The 21156-nt window shown below is 38.7% G+C and overlaps 2 protein-coding genes across 4 annotated transcripts; both read left to right on the forward strand.

Moving 5' to 3' along the window:
- The first annotated feature begins 981 nt into the window (after positions 1-981).
- LOC120564573 (tyrosine-protein kinase CSK-like) lies at positions 982-15899 on the forward strand. 3 transcript variants are annotated; one of them, XM_039809693.1, is made up of 14 exons: positions 982-1451; positions 2843-2903; positions 8818-8887; positions 9013-9126; positions 9262-9374; positions 11200-11419; positions 12339-12432; positions 12554-12619; positions 12970-13069; positions 13168-13258; positions 13339-13412; positions 13976-14171; positions 14284-14370; positions 14863-15899. In XM_039809693.1, the coding sequence occupies exons 3-14, from the start codon at positions 8873-8875 to the stop codon at positions 15046-15048; spliced, it is 1356 nt and encodes a 451-aa protein (XP_039665627.1). In that variant the 5' UTR covers positions 982-1451; positions 2843-2903; positions 8818-8872; the 3' UTR covers positions 15049-15899. The 3 variants fall into 3 exon arrangements, with proteins under 3 accessions (XP_039665627.1, XP_039665626.1, XP_039665628.1); XM_039809692.1 differs by lacking the exon at positions 2843-2903; XM_039809694.1 differs by lacking the exon at positions 2843-2903 and having other exon boundaries at positions 982-1244.
- A 1175-nt stretch (positions 15900-17074) lies between these two features.
- Positions 17075-20937, forward strand: adal (adenosine deaminase-like). Its single transcript, XM_039809698.1, has 10 exons — positions 17075-17175; positions 17305-17435; positions 17958-18018; positions 18119-18206; positions 18319-18400; positions 18829-18955; positions 19670-19750; positions 19838-19976; positions 20065-20165; positions 20589-20937. Exons 1-10 carry the CDS (start codon positions 17131-17133, stop codon positions 20778-20780), a joined length of 1047 nt encoding a protein of 348 aa, XP_039665632.1. The 5' UTR covers positions 17075-17130; the 3' UTR covers positions 20781-20937.
- The last annotated feature ends 219 nt before the right edge of the window (positions 20938-21156 follow it).

Consider the following 21156-nt stretch of genomic DNA (forward strand, 5'->3'; position numbering starts at 1 on the left):
TTGACAGACGGGTTGTAGGCATCTCTACTCCTAGATTTTTTTTTTTTTTTGACAACAAAAGTCATCCCCTTTGCTTGTTATTTAACAAGATCACATTCATTTTGAAATGTGTCCAGGACAGATGCTTTACTGGACATGCACATTGTGTACACCAACATGTACTTAAATCTTGCATCATTGATGTCAGCGTAGTCTAGAAAAGGCTAAAGTGAAGCTGTTTCAGAAGTTACAAATGATGTAATTTGGGATATGGTTTATGGTGTGGTATTGTGTCCACACATTAACTTGTTAACATCTCAGGAGGATTAAAAATAAGTTGTTTTTTTCCGCAGTGCACATTATCTGCACAGGGTTCACAAACTGATTCAGTGAAAATTAGTTTCATGCACAAAGGGTTTGTCCTTTCTCGAACATTCCTCCAGCCTGATGTGTTGTGTCACGTCTGTTGAGACAAGTCTGGCTTGAAAACCTCCACCAGCGTTACTGAATGTAAGGAGTTGTTTTTTTCTTTGGCCGCCAGGGGGGCATTAAACCACACTTTGGGTGGCTCTTCCTTGTTCTGTTGTAATGGCAGCTTTATGTACTATTTCTACAAACACTAGTGTTATTTCTCTACGAAATGTGAAGCGTCAGAAACCATGAGGTGGTCTGGCTTTTGTCAGGAAAGCACCTGTTTTAAAAGAATAATTGTTTAAACGCAGGTTATGCTTCTTCTAACCAGTGGGAGGTTTTATCAGGACAACTGTTTGCTTTTGGGAGCGAAGTCGAGGTTCAAAATACTGTGCAGTCCTCTTGTGTCATGTCTGCAGATTGAAACAATAAAACACTTCCACCGTTGCTCTAACTTTGTGGACTTTTTGTAATCATTGATCAAATTCTTCACCAACTTGACTGAAATTAATTCAATGATCCATTTTTAGCCCGAATAGTTTCTCATTAACGCGCATGTGCACTGCAAAATCAAGGTGGGGCAAAACACTTGAATGTTCTGACGGGGAAAAGGAGTGGGTCAGTCTGAAGTAGACTCAAAGTAGTCTGAATCGCGTTTATTTAATCGCTGCAATTTTTATCCGGACTTACCGTGTTTTTTTTACTCAATCATTTTACTATTTTTCAATAGGAGGACCGTCGAGGCTGCTGATAAGTTTGTAGGAAAGTTATTTTTTCATCATATAAGGCGACTTTTCAAAATTATGTTAACATGAGAAGACGCAGCAACAAAAGTCTTGGCTGGTTTTATTGAGGTACGTTTGGAGTGCTGAAGTTTCGGGTCACCTTAGGCAGATATCACTTCCTCACCGGGACTTGTGTTTTGCGCGTCCACATCAACTGTCGGTTATATATTTCGTGAATGGCAATTTGTCTGCCGTTGCTCAAATGAAAACGGACTTTGGGCAGTAGCCGAATCACCTGTTATTGCCTCAAGCTTCTTGGTTTTTGCCTGCAAACAGGTAAGTTTTATCTTGTAATGGAGCCGTAGCTTGTTGATGCAGTAACGCTGTTTTGTTGTGGTAGCCTGATACCTTTCCAAAATAGAGCTAACCTGTGGGCCTGTCAGCGTTTACACTTCGTGCTGACTGACAGCTCTGATAAAGTTGATAAGAAAGCACTGGTCTTTGGAGCCTGTGACAGGCTACATAATCAAGCGTTTATACTTAGTTTTATATAGGTGCATTTCAAAGTGCTTACAGTAAAACAAGAATAGGCTATGATTTCCTTATTAATATCCTCCCCCTTCAAACTTCTGCCACTTCACATCGTGTGCCGCTGCTCATGCAGCTCTCCAAATTGCCTGTCACAACATGGTATATATGGTAGTATTTATAATGATCACTGATCCTGCGATTTTTGTATACTTTTTGAAACTTTGTAAAACTGTCTGCACTTGCAGGAATGTGTGACTTGCAGATAGGTTAGCATTCAATGGTAATGCCTCTCAGTTTGCTATTGCTTTTTGTCATTTAGTCTGTCATTTTCAGGAAACGATTAATCAAAAAACTTGGACAAGCAACCACTGCACCAAAAGCAAGTGCCAAACAGAAAACAAAAAGTTCAATGGAACCAGCATTTGTCAGAACTGAGGGACTAAGGACCTCTTGGGTCTGCTTCAGGGTCATGCCCCTCCGGCTGAGGCAGCAAGTTTCTGGAAAATACTGAGGCCAGTAGCCAGTCAGGTGCTGAAGAAGACCTGACTATGGAAGAAGCTCTAAGGATATATCCTTAGAGCTTCTTCCATAGTCAGGTCTTCTTTTAGAGTGTGACAAAACTGTCAAGAAGAATAAAGCTGGTGAAACAAACTCATGAAACCACAGCAAAGCTGCTACCCTGTCATGTGTATGCATGGCTGCATCAGCAGAGCAGCATTGCACTGCATGGTGTGCATTGCACCACAGCAAGGAAGTGTCCGTCCACTACTCAGGCATGGCAGCTTTGCCTTACATGGTGTGTGTTTTTCTGACATGTTAACTTCGTAATATCATTAACTGCCAATAGTGCCACGCATGTAAGTGTCGAGACCTTCATTATATTGTTTGAACTTTGGATAGAAGTAAAATGGAAACTTAACTGTAATGCCTGGATGCCAAATTAAGGGAGATTTTCCCCCCTGACTGACAATTTATTTTGTCTTCCTGTTACTCTGAAGACAGCCTTGTTTTTCAGGTTTAGGTTTTGTATTTATTTATGACAAACAGGATGCTATTTCACATGTATACCCTGTCATTTGCTTTCGTGCCTTTACCGAGCCTCACAGGCAAAACTGACGGCCATTAAAGTGATACAATGACTGCTTGTGCTGCAGGCCCTACCACTAGACTCACACTTCCTGTTTTATATCCTGCAGACAGTTGTTTCAGTGAGCAGTGCTGCTGCACCAGAGTCCAGCTGTTGTCCTGGAGGCAGAGGTGATTTCCTCCTCTGAGGTTCCTCAAGAACATCTGCAGGCTGTCAGACTCAGCTGGGTGAACTGTTGGCATGCACTCTTTCTCTTAGTGTACATTTCTCACCACTCTGTGAGTTGGTTTGTCTACCAGTCAGATAAAAGCTCAGGGGCCATGGACAGAAATCATTGTTTCTTTCTCTCTGCACTTGGCCCTGCCACCCTGCTGCTGCAATTTTGACAATAACAGGGCAGCAGCATCAAAGCAGTCGCAGAGCATCCTGAGGCTGAAGGGCTCAAGATGTGGGGCAGATTACCCAGGCCCCCCTGCTGCACATAGAAGAGGGATGCAGGAGCACACAGTCAATAACACAGACCTGATACTCATTGATACGTTATTACAGGATATCCAGTGGTGGAAGAAGTATTCAGATCCTTTACTTTAGTACAAGGAACAATACATTTATGTAACAATACTTATTACAAGTTAAAGTCTTGCATTCATAATCCTACTTAAGTAAAAGCACAGAAGTATTATCAGCAAAATACACTCCAAAGTATCAAAAGTAAAAAATAAATTGCCCTGTGACTGATTTTATATATATATATATATATATATTTATATATTTATTTATTTATTTATTTATTTATTTATAAAAACATGTTAAATGCTAATCTAAAATGTAACAAGTAACTCTAGCTGTCAGATAAATGTACGGGAGATTAAAGTGCAATATCTCCCTCTGAAATGTGGGGTAGAAGTATAAAGTAGGGCTGGGCAATATATCAATATTATATCGATAAATGAGGCTAGATCTCGTCTTAAATTTTGGATATCGTAATATCCTGATAGGACACAAGTGTTGTATTTTCCTGGTTTTAAAGGCTGCATTACAGTAGGGTGATGTAATTTTCTTGACACACACAGACTGTTCTAGCTGTTCTTTTATTTGCCTTTACCCACATAGTTATTATTTCAACATAACTGATGATTATTTATCAAAAATCTCATTGCGTGCATATTTTGTGAAAGCACCAATTGTCAACCCTACAATGTCGCCACAATATCGATATAGAGGTATTTGGTCCAAAATATTGGGATATTTGATTTTCTCCATATCGCTCAGCTCTAATATAAAGTAGCCTAAAATGGAAATACTCAAGTAAAGTACAAGTACTTAAAAATTCAACCTAAGTACAATACTTGAGTAAATGTACTTGTTTCTTTTCCACAACTGAGGATATCTATTTGAAGGTTTCCCTGTTATTGCCTAAATTAACATGTCAAAGTCCAGCGCACAATGCGGTTTTTGAGTGATACATTTGCAAATGTGTCCACAGGGCCTCCAGCCATCCTCACTTCACATTATCACAGCAGCTTTGCAACACCTTGCATGGTCAGCATTTTCATCTCTGCAGATAGACGAGGGAGTGGCACGACCAAAGAAGATAGTTCTACATTCCTGTTCTGTCTTGCTTCTTGCAGTCAGGCAGGCTACTGCTGATTTGTACAGTTTAGACTACGACTGACTTGCCCAAGACAAGACTCAAATGTTGATCCACCGGTTTGGTTTGAACAATATGATTGTTATGGATGCCAAGAATATGTCAAATTAGACTATAATATCTGCATGAGCTTTGTTTGAATAGATATGACACCTATATTTATTAGTGACTTGTTAAATTTGGAGCAACTTTGTGCTCTTTCCTGACTCCATTCACTTAGTCTGTCACTAAGTTTGCTGGTTTCTTGTTGCTGTCAGTAGCTTATGTCATGCATAGCTTCTCCTGTAGCAGACACTATCTCTCAATTAGATGTACTAATTCACTGACTGCCATTGCTGTATCATGGTATTGTTAAGTATTGATCAGGTAAATTTTTTGTCTGTGTTTAAAAGAGAATTTACCTGACAATAACAAAGCAGCAGACACAAGTTGATTGTACTGTTGATTGTAATAAAACGTGAAATTAAATGTATATCTTCAGACCTGCCGAACTGTAGCATTGCTGCCCCTAAAGCTACTCATGGACAGACTGAGGATGATGTACTTCTCATTGAGACGGGGGTCAGTAGAAACTCGACCGACTCACAATGACAGCCTTGTCAGCTTCCTGAAAATGGCAAGCTGTGGTTTCATGTAGAGCTCTCTGGAAATGTCAATGTTACACGTTGACAGACTGAGTTCTGTCCCATTCAATCAGCTGCTGGTGGCCTGCTGCTGAGATGCATTCAGAGGAATTAAAATGTGCTGTTGTGTGTCAGCCTTGGCCCCATTGATCTGTTCCTCACTTGGTGAGATCACTTTGCTTCTTCAAGGACTTCGCCCAGACAGATTCTGTTTCCAGAGTATTGTGAGCATAATTTCCTGCTTCAAGTTATAAATGAGTCTTAGAGATTTAAGTCAGAAGATTTCTCACTTAGTTTAGATGAGTTTTTAGCCACACTAGCAGCATGACTCCAGGCATGGCATTCGTCGGTCAACCACTTTGGTCCAGACTGAAATATCTCAACAACTATTGGATGGTTGCCTTAAACTTTTGTACAGACATTCATGGTCCCTACAGGATGACTCCTACTGACCTTGGTGATTCACTGACTTTACCTCTCTCACCTAGTCTGGCTATCATCGGAACAAGCTCAATCTTTTAAGATTGAACATTAGTCTGGGGGGTCTGCTCTGTATTTTCTCTGCACAAGAGGCGTGATCAACGGGCATAGTTCAAATGACTCTGTACGCAATTGGATAGTCCTTCAACCAATGAACTAACGATCTGGGTGACGTAGCAGCGACAGCGGCATCAATGGGTTGCTGCTGTCACTACCCGATATGAGTCGAGTGCAGATGTGAGTTGCGCATGCTCAGGTTTAAACGGTTTACAGCATAACGCCAAGGGATCCGGATCCGGCAAACGTTTTAGCTATCTATGATTGTATGATTGCTAACGTTAGCTCAAAACACCATACAAGTGACAGCCTTTGTTGTGTTTGATTGCTAACTTGTAGCCAGCAGTGAACAAACTTTGTTATGTATGTCCATTTTTATTGTATTGATATTACAGAAGTCTCTCGTTAGCAGGTTCTTGTAGGCTACTTCAGCCTCTAATCTAGAACTGACATCAGGGATCATGCCGTGAAAATGTGATGCCTTACGCTAAATAATAAATTACTGCTATGTAATGTACCTATCTCATTATTCTGTGGCTAACAGCAAAACAGACTTGCTAGCCTACCTGTGTGGGGCTGTCGCAAAGTGACGCATGCGCAACTCACATCTGCACTCTACTCACATCGGGTAGTGACCTAATTACATCCATGGTAGTGACACTGCCATGGAGTGCTGCGCTTCGGTGGCCAGCTTGTTGAATGTAAACAAAAAGCTGCTTGGTCGCTTCTCTATTGTCATCGTGTTAAACCCGCCAATAGCGCGCCAGGTGGATAAGCCAGTTTGTGATTGGTTCCCGCAAATTTGTAACGGAAGCAGGATAGATAAACGTACAGGTTTTCAGCCTGAGCTGCAGGGCGAAATCAAATCGCCGGCAGATCGGGCTGGGTTTACCCAGTCTATCTCTCACCACCACATTTGTGATTCAGAGTGAAATGTTGGATAGAATACCATGCACTTTGGTGCAGATATTCATGATCTTTGTTTAACAATACCATGTGGTCTTTGTGGAAGTGTTTTACGATCTTTTAATTAAGTAAAAGTATAAGTATTATCAAGAAAATGTACTTAAAGTATAAAAGTTTAAGTACTCACTATGCAGCTAAAATGGGCTCTGTTACATTATTATATATTATACTATTATTATTATTATTATTATTATTATTATTATTATTATTGATGCAGTAACATGTAAGCTGTATTTTTATGTTGCAGCTGGCTGCGCTAGAGCTCATTTTACTCATTCTTTATACTGTTGGCTGGTTTAATTTACTTTATAGCAATGGATTGTATTTTATATATTTCATTTAAATCTTAATCTGCAAAGTAACACATGACAACAGGTACCAAGTAAATGTAGTGGAGTAAAAAATAGCATAAAATTAGGGTACAAATAACTCAGAATTGTACTTAAGTACAGTTACTTTCCACCACTGCTTTGAATCTTGCGCAGTGGTTTCCAACCTGGGGGTCAGGATATCCTAGAGGGGTCATCAGAGAGGCCACGAGATGATTAATGTGTTACGAGAGAATCAAAAAATATTTCTTCTACACAATTTATGTTTACTTTTTTTTGTTACTTTTCTCTTATAATTTTTTTCTTCAGAAATACTGGATACTTTTAGCCTCCCAGGCCTCTAAACAAAATTTTAATGAAACAATTTGAGAAGAGAAACTCTCTTTGGCTGAACTGCTCATGATTTAAGATACACATTTTAAACCTGTGATGGGGGTCAGCTGGACAGATTGGTTTGGTTTCCTTCACAATGTGCATTACAGCCTTAAAGCACTGCTAGCATGACTTCAGATTTTAAGTCTTTTATTCCTGTTATGACCTGCTGCACAGTGTGAAATGTCAAAGTGTAACGTAGAAAAGATGGGTTTTCAATGAGCAGATGCTAAATGGGGGTGTCCTTGCTGGGTTGATGGGCGTGGGAAATGTGTTCAGATAGACAGCTGCAGTACTCTATGGGGGACAACATCCGTCTCATCCTCATCATACTAGGTGATGACAGTCCTTTCTGGGACGTGATCATTCTTAGTCTCACATTTGGTGTCTGTGAAGGGGCTAGTCATTAAATGTGTGACATATGACATGCCAGATTGTGTTTTCAGTGAATGAAAGATGATTTTAAAAGGAAGAGCTCAGAGAGTGATATCTGTTAATGTTTCCAAGAACCCCACACTAATATTGGAGTATTCTAAGTCTGGGCAGGAAGTTGACTGCATAGTAACGGACATGTCAGAGGATATGACCTCAGTGACAGAATTGATCAGAGCCAGGATTTTCCCTGAGCTCTGACGATTGAGCCCCATCACTTCTCCATGGGAACTGATACAGGAAGAGAGGAAGTGGGGTTTTGGGAGAGGATTGAAAGGGTTAGAGCATGACTTAATCCAAAGGTCATCCTTTCTGCTCTGATTTGTTGTGCATGTATCATGGAAACACTGCCCCTGGGTGACTCGAAGTCGTAGTGGCTGCTTTATTGACGTAAAGAAACGCTGGGCTGGATGAGTCCCTCGGGCCTGGTCAGATCTCACCACAAGTTTGCATTCCAGAGTTGAAGAGAACTATCTTGATTCCTACAAGGGCCAGTCATTGGGGCTTAGCTGGAGAATGTGTCGGGTTAACATATAGAATAGAAACTACAAGTTATATGGCTTTTAGACATCTTTATTGTCCACTTGTGTGAAAATGTTCCTTTGGCTTCAGACATGGACATTGGCATTGACACTTACAAATTTTACAGACATACATTCTAACCCATGGCAGAGGAAGTCTGTGTCTCTCCCATGGGTTAGAATACATGAGATAAAAACAATAAATAAGTAGAAGTGGCTAGTCAGCTAGAATATTGTTCCAAAATATATTTTATAGTATATTTCTTATATATATATATATATTAGTTATTATCCATCATCACACTGAGGCCTTGTCTTTATGTGCATACTGTTATCCTGCGTCATGGAAACATTCTGCCCCAGTTGTGAAAGTGTGATTTTAAAAAAAGATTTTGAAAAAAAGAAGACTCGTTAGTTCTGCTTTCTGTATTAGCGAGTTATTTTTTTACTGGCACTGTCTGAGCTGACACTACTCTAGTGTGTTGTGATAATAACTGACTTGGTAAATATGAAATAACATGCGCACCTACAAAGCCAAACCACAAATTCACGGTCTTCCTGAGAATTTCTTGGTGGTTAAGTAAATCTCTCCGAAGCAGGCTAAAAATCTCTTCTTATGCACTGTTTTGTGTGTTTGTGTGTGTGTTTACCAGCTCTAATGGTAGCAGCTAGAAAACATCGCCTGTGAGAGGATTGAACCACCTCACAATGACAGAGGTCCAGGTAAGATCCAGAGTAGGCCTCCAGATTACGTGCATGTCAAAACTCAGATACACAACAAGACATGTCTGATGAGTAATTTATGAGACATTTGTTTACTAATTGGTGATCTATCCGTGTTCCCGTAGACTCCATGGCCACAGGGCACAGAGTGTGTGGCCAGGTACAACTTCACAGGCACATCAGAACAGGACTTACCCTTTAACAAAGGAGATGTGCTGACTATTGTTATCGTCACAAAGGTAACGTTTCATGGCCTAACTTATGTTCCTATAAATATAGAGTTTTGCTTCTGAGTTCTCATGCAATGTGTAAATTTGACAATGCTGACACTTGTATATATGCATTTTAACCATTTCTGACATTTTGTGTTTTAGGATCCAAACTGGTACAAAGCTAAAAATGCTGCAGGTCGCGAGGGAACCATTCCAGCCAACTATGTTATGAAAAGAGAAGGTGTGAAATCTGGAGGCAAGCTGAGTCTAATGCCGTGAGTACACAGATTATCATGGTTTATGTATTTCTGATGCTCAATGTGATCTTATACTTTCAATACAAACCAGATTAGGTTAATGTATCTACTGTCTATATCTCAAAAGTTGCCACCACACCAGCTTTGTGTGGCGTCTGCAGAAGCGGCTAAAATATCTTGACTTTACCCTCTTCCTACGACGACGCTTAGTGAGTTATGTGAATGGAAACCACAGTTGGTCGGGCTGTGTTGTAATTGCAGTGCACTTGTGTCGGTTTCTAGCTCAGCTTTGCTTGAACTCTGTGTAGTTTCCTGTTGTTTCTTTTCTATCTCAGGCTGAAGTAATCTCAAAAATCTCCCTGTTTGTCCACATGACGGGTTTCCGTTTTCATGCATGTGAGCATGTAAATGAATGACAGGTTTATTTATAGAGCCCTTGATCAATGTCTCAGATGAAGACAAATGTACCTAGACAACAACCAGTGACAAAAAAAATACACAATGAAAGGTAACATGAAACATAACATGACAAAATATAGCCATTAGAAAAGACATGACAGCCCTACTTGAGCTACCCTTAGCCTAATCTTCCTAGTATTGACCTTAAATAATCACTTAGTATGTGTATGTATGTTTACGGACTATAATATTTAGTATTTATACATGCAGAACACTGTGTGTTGACAGTAAATAATATTAAAAGAACAGACAGAAGTGGCAGAATGCCAACTGTTCTCCTTATTGTCAATATCACCAGTCATGAATGTGAGAGTAGAATGGTAAAGGGGATCTAGGGGCCTCTGAGTGGTAGCTGCATTATGTCTATGAAATAGTAAATCCCTGTAATACAGAACTGAAAGGAAAACTCCTCTTCCTAAAACTCGGAGGGAAGCTGCTTCTGTTAGTGTGGGGAGAAAAAGACTCTTTCTGAGCTTTCCAACAAGGTTTCCTGTGTGATATTTAAATGTACCTTGCTCATGAACCCAGATGCAAATGAATTTATTACAGTACATTCTGTGACCCTCTCCAAAATAGAACTGGTCACAGTGGATATGCAAATGACTGTAATCTATACCTCTGGATCTTCAGAACAGAATTTGTTTTGTTTAATGTCTCAAAGGCTTATGGAGAATCATCAGCAACACAGGCCCAACGTGGATCCCGGCAGTCTTTCCTTATTAACCGGCAGGAATTCAGATTTGGCCTTCACTGCTTTTACATCCTGATGTCGGTCTGATTAAGACCTCTTAAAACAGTTAGAGGCATCCCTTCCGATGCTGACAGAGGACATACTTATACTGCAAATAACTTAATGTTCATTTTGATGGCTTTAGTTTTGCAGTGCTGTTGAACTGTATTATGCTGAGTAACTGTTCTACTGAGTGGTGTTTCTAATATTTGAGTCTCCCCTCATTGATAAAAATAGGGTGGACAAAATATTAGAAACACTTCTCAGTATCAGTATAATGCGGTATAATCAATATCAACAGCACTATAGGTGTAGGTGCCAAAACAACCATAAAATTGAACCAACACAATAACTGAACATTATAAACGTCATGAAAAGTGGATTTATTGCAGGGCCGTTGTATTACACAGCATTAGTTTTAGATTTGTGTACCTTTTATAAACTGGCATGCCTTGCAATGATTGATGCAAACAGAAGGAATTCAACAGAAAGGATCCAAATAGATTTCAATCATTTGGTGTTTAAAATGTATGAGTTATCATCATTTTAAGGATTTCAGAGTGCTTTTTCAATTTACATTGATTAGATGAGTGGTGTTGACAGAGTTGTAATGGTCTCCTTTTGATGTTACCTCTCTTGTTCTTCCACTCGCAGATGGTTTCATGGGAAGATAACGCGGGATCAGGCAGAGCAGTTGCTTCACCCTCCTGAAACAGGCCTGTTCTTGGTGCGAGAGAGCACCAACTTCCCCGGTGACTACACCCTGTGTGTGAGCTGCGACAGCAAGGTGGAGCACTACCGCATCATCTACCACAACGGCAAGCTCACTATCGATGAAGAGGGCTACTTTGAAAACCTCATGCAGCTGGTTGAGGTGAGACATTCAAATTAGGCTTTGTTTTATAAATAAAACGAGGTGTTTGTAGTATTTTGCTCTGGTGCTATATAGAGCTTTTGTCTACTGTAGGTTTGTTGTATTTTCCTGTTTTAGAACCCCCGCGTCTCTGTTCCACCTCATAGATCTCATAAAGTTCCTGGAACAAATAATGAACAGGAAGTGTCAAAGAGGAAGAGTGAACAGTATGCTGAGGTGCAAAGTTCTAACCTCAAAAATACACCAGGCCTTTTGCTCTCAAAATGAGTCCTTTTCCTGTTTAACGTGCTTATTTTTAACAGAAGCATACTATATATTCTACTGAGTTAAAATAGAGGAGTAATTTTAGTCTGACCTATTTAAGGGGGTACCTTGTCTGTCGTTTACAGCCCTCTATTGGTCATTGTGAAACACTGCTCGCTGCGTAAACTGTACTGTACTGTACTATTTTAAATATTCCTTAAAATAACGCCAGAAAAACATTGTGAATCAAGAAACAGTTAACAAAGTGAAGAGCTGAAGATGACAAAACAACAGAAAATCAAAAGAGAAGTACATAAATTAAATAAAGATCCTCATAGAGATATGTGAGAAGTGAGACTTATCTTTCAAATTGGTATGGCTTTCTTCCAGAAAAGCAATATATTTCCAATATATAATCCAGCAATATATTAAATTTGTCCTACAGAGCAAACAGAATTCTGTGCATAGTTAGATTATTAGATCATTATTATTAGATTATTTAACCAACGATGTACTGAAGGCGGTTCTGGTGTTTATCTTATAAAATTGTCTTTGCTTTTATAAGGCTATATGCAATGAGCAACCTTTTGGAGAACCCTGAAAGTGCTGTAATGTTGGTGTTTCTACTTAATTTTTATTATGTAATATAATTTTTTATGTGTTGCTTCCTTTGTAGCACTACACCAAAGATGCCGATGGCCTGTGCACCAAACTGATAAAGCCAAAGGTGGAGGAGGGGACGGTGGCCGCTCAGGATGAGTTTTCCAGGAGTAAGTCTCAGTCTTTCACAATTTTTGCAACCACATCATTGTAGCCTTTTTGTTTATGAGAAGCATGCATGGGGCTGTTATGTTTCAGCTGAATGTTGTTTCCTCTTTGAATGGCCAACAGGTGGCTGGTCGATGAGCAGAAAAGACCTCAAGCTGCAGCAGGTTATTGGGAAAGGAGAGTTTGGAGGCAAGTAGCTTCAAGTTTTCAACTGGCCCAATTTTAATTTATTGTTGCAGAGATCCGATATGTATGATAAATAAAAATTAAGAATTAACATTTGTGTGTATTTAATTTGTACAAAGGTTTTGTTAAAAGTAAAATTAAACCTTAACCATGCAAACTTGCCTAACTACATTTAAATTCCAGGTGTAACGTTTAACAAAAAATCCTATTCCCTCATTTCCCGTATGGTTTAAGTGAAGGTTATATAATTTTTGTTGTTGGTTTGGTATCAGGAATAAATTGTGAATAAAAGTACATGTAGACATTGTTAAATGTGAGTTACAGTTCATTGTTATTGTTTGTGATCATTCCAGATGTCATGGTGGGAGACTACAGAGGGACTAAAGTAGCTGTGAAGTGCATAAAAAATGATGCTACAGCACAGGCCTTTATTGCAGAGGCTTCTGTCATGACGTAAAGAAGATTACATATTTAATTTTTTTTTAGAAACATGAATACACAAGTCACATGTAAACTACATAACATGTCTGTGTGCTCCTCTTCTTCATCAGGCAACTACGGCACGATAACTTGGTGCAGCTGCTTGGAGTGATTGTAGAGGAGAACGGGAGTCTGTTTATAGTTACTGAGTACATGGCCAAGGTAGGTAGCAGACTGTCTGTCTGACAATTTGTCAGCATCCAGAGTACTGTTATAAAGATGTCACGTTTGTTTGTTTTCAGGGCTGTTTGGTTGACTACTTACGTTCCAGAGGCCGGACAGTACTTGGTGGAGATGCGCTACTTAATTTTGTACTGTGCGTATGACTACAGTTGGCCACAATTATACTGTATTAAAGGTAGACTGTGGAGTTTTCGATTACTAGTGGCACTGTGGAGCAATGTTTTGATGAGCAGCTCCCAGAATTGTTTGTATTTTGTGATCTGCATGTCAAATTACTGAATGTTTGTAAAATAATCTCTTGCGTAGGCCTACTTTAAAAATGGATCATTATTACCAAATAAAAGGTACAAGAACAGCTGTGTGAGGTTTCTCGGTTTCATGCAATTCCACATCTTGACATTTGGTGATGATTAGAAGTTTGAAAGGCTGCACGGCGCCAGTAAAAGAGAAGAAGACGACAACAATAGGCAACTGTTTCATTAAGGTGGAAATGCATGCAACAAATTGTAGGCAAGAGACACTGAATGAACTAAGCCATGTTTATTTGCAAGAAAACTCCACAGTGAACCCTTAAAGATTGTCTATGTTTTGTTGGATCATAAGGACATTTGTGCTGCATGTTTTTTAACCCAGGATTGAGAGTTTAAAGAGAAAAGTCCTTCAGGTTTGTAACTTTGTTTTCTTGTACTTTGACAGAGATGTCTGTGAAGCCATGGCATACCTGGAAACAAATAACTTTGTCCACCGAGACTTAGCAGCTCGCAACGTTCTTGTGTCAGAAGACAACATGGCCAAAGTCAGTGACTTCGGTCTGACCAAGGAGGCCTCTTCCACTCAGGACACTGCTAAGTTGCCTGTGAAGTGGACATCCCCAGAAGCCCTCAGAGAAAAGGTGAACTGTTGTTTACAAGAACTGTTTCCATGTCGAGTAGTGTGCTTTACCAAGTGTAGCTCCCACAGATTGAAACAAACTCTTACATGTGTGTTTTTCTCTTCATCAATAGAAATTTTCCACCAAATCTGACGTTTGGAGCTACGGTATTTTGCTTTGGGAGATTTACTCTTTTGGCCGAGTACCTTACCCGAGAATTGTAAGTATCAGTATTTTTTTGGAAAGAGGCATACAGAAAATATAAAGAAGGAATTATGGCTTTGATTTAAGAAGGAGATTAATCAGCAATGCATTTACAGTTAAGACTCTTTCCTATTTCAGTAATACTTGATAATGTATAGTTTATCATGCTAAAGGGTACAATTTCAATGTGGTATTGTGACTTTATTGTGACTTATAGAACCTAACAATGTACAATATGTATACCATCTAAAAAGGTTTTCTTTGACGTAATGTACATACCTGAAATTAAGAGACTATAAACTGCATTCCTCTAATGAAAATGTGAAAAGCAAAAACTATATTTTTTTTGTTTTGAAAAAGTACTGTATATACTGTGTTCTTTAATGTGGACTATATTTTTGACCAGTTGCATTGTTCGCCCCAAATACAGAACACACTAGTTTTTCAAAGTAAGTTAAGTTTTCTGTAAACACTGTCTACTCTCTTACAACTTTTCTCCATTCTGTAGCCATTAAAAGACGTTGTGCCTCGAGTGGAGAAGGGATACAAAATGGATTGTCCAGATGGCTGTCCTGAAGTGGTGTATAACATCATGAAACAGTGCTGGAACTTGGATCCTGCTGCTCGACCAAGCTTTCAAATGTTGAAGGAGTGGCTACAACATATCAGCCAAGGGATGGGAAAAAAACAATGATACATCTGACAGAACAGACACAAAAAGTGACTTTCTCCTTTCATTTTGACCACTTGGACCATAACCTAGGAGGAAAAAATTGATTTCAAAGGACTTTTTTATTTTGCAAAGTGCACGACAAAGTCTGCTTTCACACAATGTCTATGAACCGTTAATTAAAACTGTCAATGTTTATGTTTTTTAGCATCATCCCTCACCTCAGGTTGTTTAAACTGCAGTAACTCTTAATTACTGGCTCAGTCGCTCTAGTGAGTATTTCTGCGCTTGATTATCAAGAGTGAATAATTAACTGTCATATCAACAATTCTTTCCTTAGAACACAGTGCTGCCTCAGAGCCACAGTGCCTTGACCTGTTTAAAAAATAGATATTTTACGTCCTTTATATTGATGTACTTGGTCATATTGATGGCATGATTACATTTTATGAACATGTAGAGTAGACAGTAAAATTATTTGACTAAGTTGACTGAAACCATGGTATCCATTTAAAGAGGAGAGATGCTTTAAAAGTAGGAATACAGTTTTAATACATCATTACTTGCTCTATTTTTCTATTATTTTTTTCAGTTTCCAGGTACACCTTTTTGCATGAAGGTTTAATTATTTTGTTAAAAGGACTAAGTTAAAATAACTATAATTATGCAGCTTTATTTTTTCATTGCTATATAATTTTGAATGTGTTTGGATCCATCTATAAGTCAAAAAGGTAAGCACAAGTTTGGACAAATGCCACCTTTTATTATTGATATAATAACACCATTCAGCTTAGTCATGTAGACATCATTTCCATGTACAGAACTTTCCATCCAACATCAATAAATGTTTTATTTTGGGAATCTTCAGATTGAAATTAATTTTCTGGATTTTGTATACTTGAGAACATGAGAATGTTATTAAATGTACTGTGCTGGCATTTTCAACAATAAAAAAAGAATATATTTGGAAAATAGTTTTGCAAAAGCAACTATTTTTTAGTATCCTTTTTTAAAATCAATTGTCAATCAAACAATTTTTGGTATTAATATATTTTTGGCCATTTTAGGCATTTATTTTTATAGGACAGATGGAAACATTAAAGGGGGGAGAGAGAGGGGGGAATGACATGCAGCAAAGGGCCATAGGTCGGAGTCGAGCCCATGGCCACTGCGTTGAGGAGTAAACCTCTATATATGGGCGCTTCCTCTACCAAGTGAGCTACCCAGGCGCCCTACTTTCAATTCTTTTTTAGCTACTTTCTACCCCTGCCACTGATATGTTATCATGTGTTTTGCATAGAAATCCCTGTTTTAAAAATAAACTTAATAACTTGATAGTTACAGCCATTATAATATTATAGTTAGTTAAGTTAAAAAGCACAAAATGTTTTCTGAAATTTTGTAAAATAAAGGAATGAAGTTTAATAATAGCTGTAATCCAGTGCATTGTGCAAACAAGGCAACCGTGCCATCAAGGGATGAGCTTTCTTATTTAAGAAAGGTGGGATAGTGGCTCTGTAATTTTCAATTTCTTTAAAAAAACAGCAAACAAAATTTACATCTGTGAATATGAAATTCTGCCACAAAAATACATTAATAAGGAACTAAACATTATTACCAGAAAGAATCCAAAGATGATATATTCGAAGGAAAGGAGAAGTCTTGAATAACATTAGTTTCTAGGCGCCGGGCAGCAAAATTACGAATCCCACTATGGCCACGCCAAGACCCGCCCTACGAAGCAGCTCGATTGGTTGGGGTTAGGCTATCCGATTGTTCAAGGGATAGGACCGGAACAAATGGGGTTACGTTACCTTGCGTTCTAATGGACGCCTGGCCAATAAATGCAGAATCGGGCTTGGGGGGCCCAAAAGGGGAAAAAAAAAAAAGCCCCCCCCCCCCCCCCCCCCAGCCCCCCCCCCCCCCCCCCCCCCCCAAAACCAAAAAAAAAAAGAATTTTTTTTTTCTCCCTCCGGGGGGCCCCAAAAAAAAAAAAAAAAAAAAACCCCCCCCTATGCTGAAAAACAGGCGAGTTGTCATACATAGATCATAACAATTGTTACAAGGCTCACGGATTATTAAACCCGGGCTTTGTTTAACTTTGTGATGGATAATGAGGCTGATGCCTTTTATCGGGAGCTGCCAAAAGTGGTAAGTCACAAATGCATTGGTAAATCTTTACAAGAGAAAGGACTCGGAGAAGTTTAAAAATAATTAAATGTATGTTAGTTAATGTGATAGCTGGCTACATGCTAACGTCAGTGTTTTAACCGTCAACAGGAGCTTCACGCTCATCTCAACGGCTCCGTCAGCTTCCAAACCATCGAGAAACTCATCAGCCGAAAACCGTATCTCAAAATTGAACACGGCATGACTGCTATCGGCAAAGGCCAGCGGAGGACACTGGATGAGTGGGTATATCTTTAATGCAAAGTTTAATATAGCTAAGTGCTGGCGAGCGACGAATTCATCATCAATTAGCTAGACCTAACGTTACCTAGCTAGCTAACATTAATTGATGATTATTTCGTCGTCATTTCATAAATATATTTGATTATTTAACCTAAGTGATGTGATATTAGAGTATAAATTGTTCAATGGTAGCTAGCTAAGCAAATGAAGTGTGAAGTAGCGCTGCACGATAAGAGGAAAATATGCCATATATGCGATAACGTTGTGGAAAATCACAACGCAATCACAAGACATAACGATATTACTAGCTAGCTAGTGATAGCTAAATAAACAAATACTAAAATGTACGTTCTACCTTTCTGCTGCTTTTAGTAAACTGATAAAATACAACAAATTGCTTGTTGAATTAAAAAAAAAAAAAAAAACTGAAAGGAAATTATTTCCAACATTATTTTATCGAACAGAGGGGGGCGAAGACGGGGGCCTTAAACATTAAAACAACATGGCGCGCATGTCCGCAGGTGTTTTCAGGTCTTCAAGGTCATCCATCAGTTGGTGGACACGGAGGAGGACATCCTGATGGTGAGGATATGCTGTTTGTTTAAACTAAAATTGGCTTTTGTTGACTTTTGTCTAACTTATCAGAATATGAGTAACCGGTGTTTCTTTTCTTTCTTCCCAGGTGACTACAGATGTTATCAAGGAGTTTGCAGCTGATGGTGTCAAATATTTAGAGCTGAGAAGTACACCAAGGCAGGAGGAAAACACAGGTAAAGATGTTAACATGGAGCCTAATACTTTGATGATGTGATTTAACGTCAGGATTGTTTTATCAAATTATTAGGCTTGCAAATTATTAAGTTTGTTATCTTTTTCCTATAGGATTGACAAAAAAAAGATATGTTGAAACTGTCATAAAAGCCATCCGACAGTGTAAAAGTGAGGGAGTGGACATTGATGTCAGGTAGGCATAGACTGTATTAGGGCTGCACGATATGAGGAAAAGAATTTAAAACAAATTAAAGTAAATCATTTCCAACAATCTTTTATTGAACAAAGTGAACATTGATTAGAATATAAAAGTCACCACTAAAAAACAATGACAGTTATATTTTAAAGTGCAGTTTTCTACTGATATTTTCTTTCAACTAACAATCTTGGAGTGTCTTCACGATGTGTTTATTGCGCCAGTTGATACTGCTATAAAAAAAAAACATTATATTGTGCAGCCCTAGACTGTATTATTTCAGTGTGCAGAAATGTATCTCAGGTGTGCGAGGTGTGGCTGTGTTGGACACACTCCCACCACCATCATTGGCTGATGATAAAACCAACAAAACACTGCATAATGTGTTCCGTGCATGGTTCTTAATGTGCCCATTTGTCCTGAAGGTTTCTGGTGGCAATTGACCGCAGGAATGGGACTGAAGTTGCCATGGAGACAGTGAAGCTTGCTGAGGAGTTCATGCTGTCCACTGATGGTTTGGTGGTAGGACTTGACCTCAGTGGAGATCCAACGGTCAGTAAAAATCATAGTTTTACTCTGAATATTATGCATCATTTGAGTTGAAGCACCCACTGTGCCAAAAAAAACAACTATAATGACTTCTGCCTTTTACAGGTGGTAGGTTTATTTCTCAAACAGATTAAAATTACAGTTTTACTTCTAATATTGATCATCATGAGAATTAAAACACCTACTCATTAGGTACCAGTTAGTTGAAAGTAAAAAAGCAGCGTAGCAAAACTTAATTTTGTCGCTTACCGAAAGTGTGATCTTTCCATCTTGCTGGCTGCTGTACAATTTGCCAAGGTTTTCTGGTAATAGCTGTGACTTATCCCAGTATGGTGGATTACTTTCTTTTTAAGTGCCCCAAAATATGACTTAGACCTTGTTAAGTTTTTACTTTTTTTACAGTTGGTGGGTGTAGATCAGATCAGAACAGGGTCGGTCTCGTATATTTCTGCTTTGTCTTGTTTTTCGAAGATCCATTGCTGTTTTAAAATGCTGCTGTTTGACAATCTTGAGTTTCACAAATGAAATGCCATTGAGTGCAACATTTTGGGATGGTGAAGTACAGCAGATGCCTCCAAACTTCAGCAAATCATATCAAAACTATCTAAATGGAATATTCAGTCAGATTAAAAATAAGTGTGTTTTTCCTCCAAGGGGAGGATTGCTGCTGGATTTTCTCACAATACTTCTGTTAATGAATGTACTTTTAATTTTAAGGTTGGTCATGGAAAAGACCTACTTCCTGCTCTACAGAGGGCCAAGAACTGTGGACTGAAGTTGTCACTGCACCTCTCAGAAGTATGACCATAACATTTTTTATGTTATTTGTTATCTGTAGTCACATTATCTGTGAGTGAGCTGACATTACAACAAACACTGTTGCAGGTACCATCACAGCTGGAGGAGTCAGATCTACTGTTGAACCTTCCTCCAGACAGGATCGGTCACGGCACCTTCTTGCATCCTGAAGTGGGTGGATCTCAAAGTCTTGTTGACAAAGTGGTGCAGAACAACATACCGCTGGGTAAGAGTGATATGAAATAATTACATTTCTTTGGTGTGCACAGTAAGTTGACGTGTTTTTTGATTTCTTAACTTTCTTTTTCTTGTAGAGCTTTGCCTGACATCAAACGTCAAAGGACAAACTGTATCGTGTTACTCCAAACATCATTTCAAGTACTGGTACCAGATGGGGCATCCAAGTGTGATTTGTGTAAGTTTACTCTCTTTGCACCTCACAGACAGTGATGCCAACATTATTAATTTATTTGTTACAGGTTTTTCCACACAAAATCCTTATTTTCAACTAAACCAAACCTTTTTTGTAATGACCTACTATACTAAGACTTTTTAATGATATACTATTGACTTTTTTTTTTTATACATACTATTACTGATTTACCAGTATGACTGACTTCTTTATGCTACTATACTATGACTTTTCATGGCATACATTTTTATCGCATTCTACACTGACATGCTTTATGACATACTATGATTTTTTTGGGAAATATGCTGGCTCCTTAAATTGTCATCAAAACTTTGAGAACCCCTGATGTAGAACCTGAGATAATGCCTAATGGTGAGAAAAATCAAAAGTTCACCATGAATATTTTTATTCTTTGTCACATTACAGACTGATGATAAGGGAGTCTTCAGTACAGACTTGTCTCAGGAATATCAGCTGGCAGCTTCGACATTTGGTCTCAGTCATGAAGCCGTATGGAAACTCTCCCAGCAGGCCATAGACTATATATTTGCACCAGACACCGTGAAACAGCAGCTCAAACAGAAGTGGATTGATATACAGCCTCATATGTTCAAGTGACCGGTGCAGTCGAACCTACAGCCAACCATATACCTCAAATTTCAGTTTAAAAAACTTTTCCTTTAACTTTTTACAGGTCTTTGTAGAAATCATGACATTAACTAAAATACTGTGAAAATGTTTGAAATAACTGAAAGTAAAAGATACCTATTTAGTACAAGTGTATGTTTTTTCTTTTGCTGAGATGCAGTTTCTCTGCAGTGTTGCACACAGAAATCAAAGCAACAACCTCGTTATGACATACTATAGAAATGCAGGTGTATCTGGACAGCAGAATAAAAAAAAAAAAACATCCAGTCTTTTGGGTGCTCTTCAGTATCTGCAAGTCAGTCCAAGATTATCCAAACTTAAAAATAACATATTGATGCTACTTTGT

The sequence above is a fragment of the Perca fluviatilis genome, chromosome 8 (genome assembly GCF_010015445.1).
Source record: "Perca fluviatilis chromosome 8, GENO_Pfluv_1.0, whole genome shotgun sequence".
In the NCBI taxonomy this organism is placed as follows: Eukaryota; Metazoa; Chordata; class Actinopteri; order Perciformes; family Percidae; genus Perca; species Perca fluviatilis.

Bases quoted from the DNA above. Each gene is read 5' to 3' on its own strand.
- adal (XM_039809698.1), top strand. From the start codon at position 17,131: ATGGATAATGAGGCTGATGCCTTTTATCGGGAGCTGCCAAAAGTG. The intron at 17,436-17,957 runs GTGGGTATATCT...GCATGTCCGCAG, and splicing joins CAGCGGAGGACACTGGATGA to GTGTTTTCAGGTCTTCAAGG. The intron at 19,977-20,064 runs GTAAGAGTGATA...TTTTTCTTGTAG, and splicing joins GCAGAACAACATACCGCTGG to AGCTTTGCCTGACATCAAAC.
- LOC120564573 (XM_039809693.1), top strand. The intron at 13,070-13,167 runs GTAAAGAAGATT...CTTCTTCATCAG, and splicing joins GCAGAGGCTTCTGTCATGAC to GCAACTACGGCACGATAACT. The intron at 14,371-14,862 runs GTAAGTATCAGT...TCCATTCTGTAG, and splicing joins GAGTACCTTACCCGAGAATT to CCATTAAAAGACGTTGTGCC.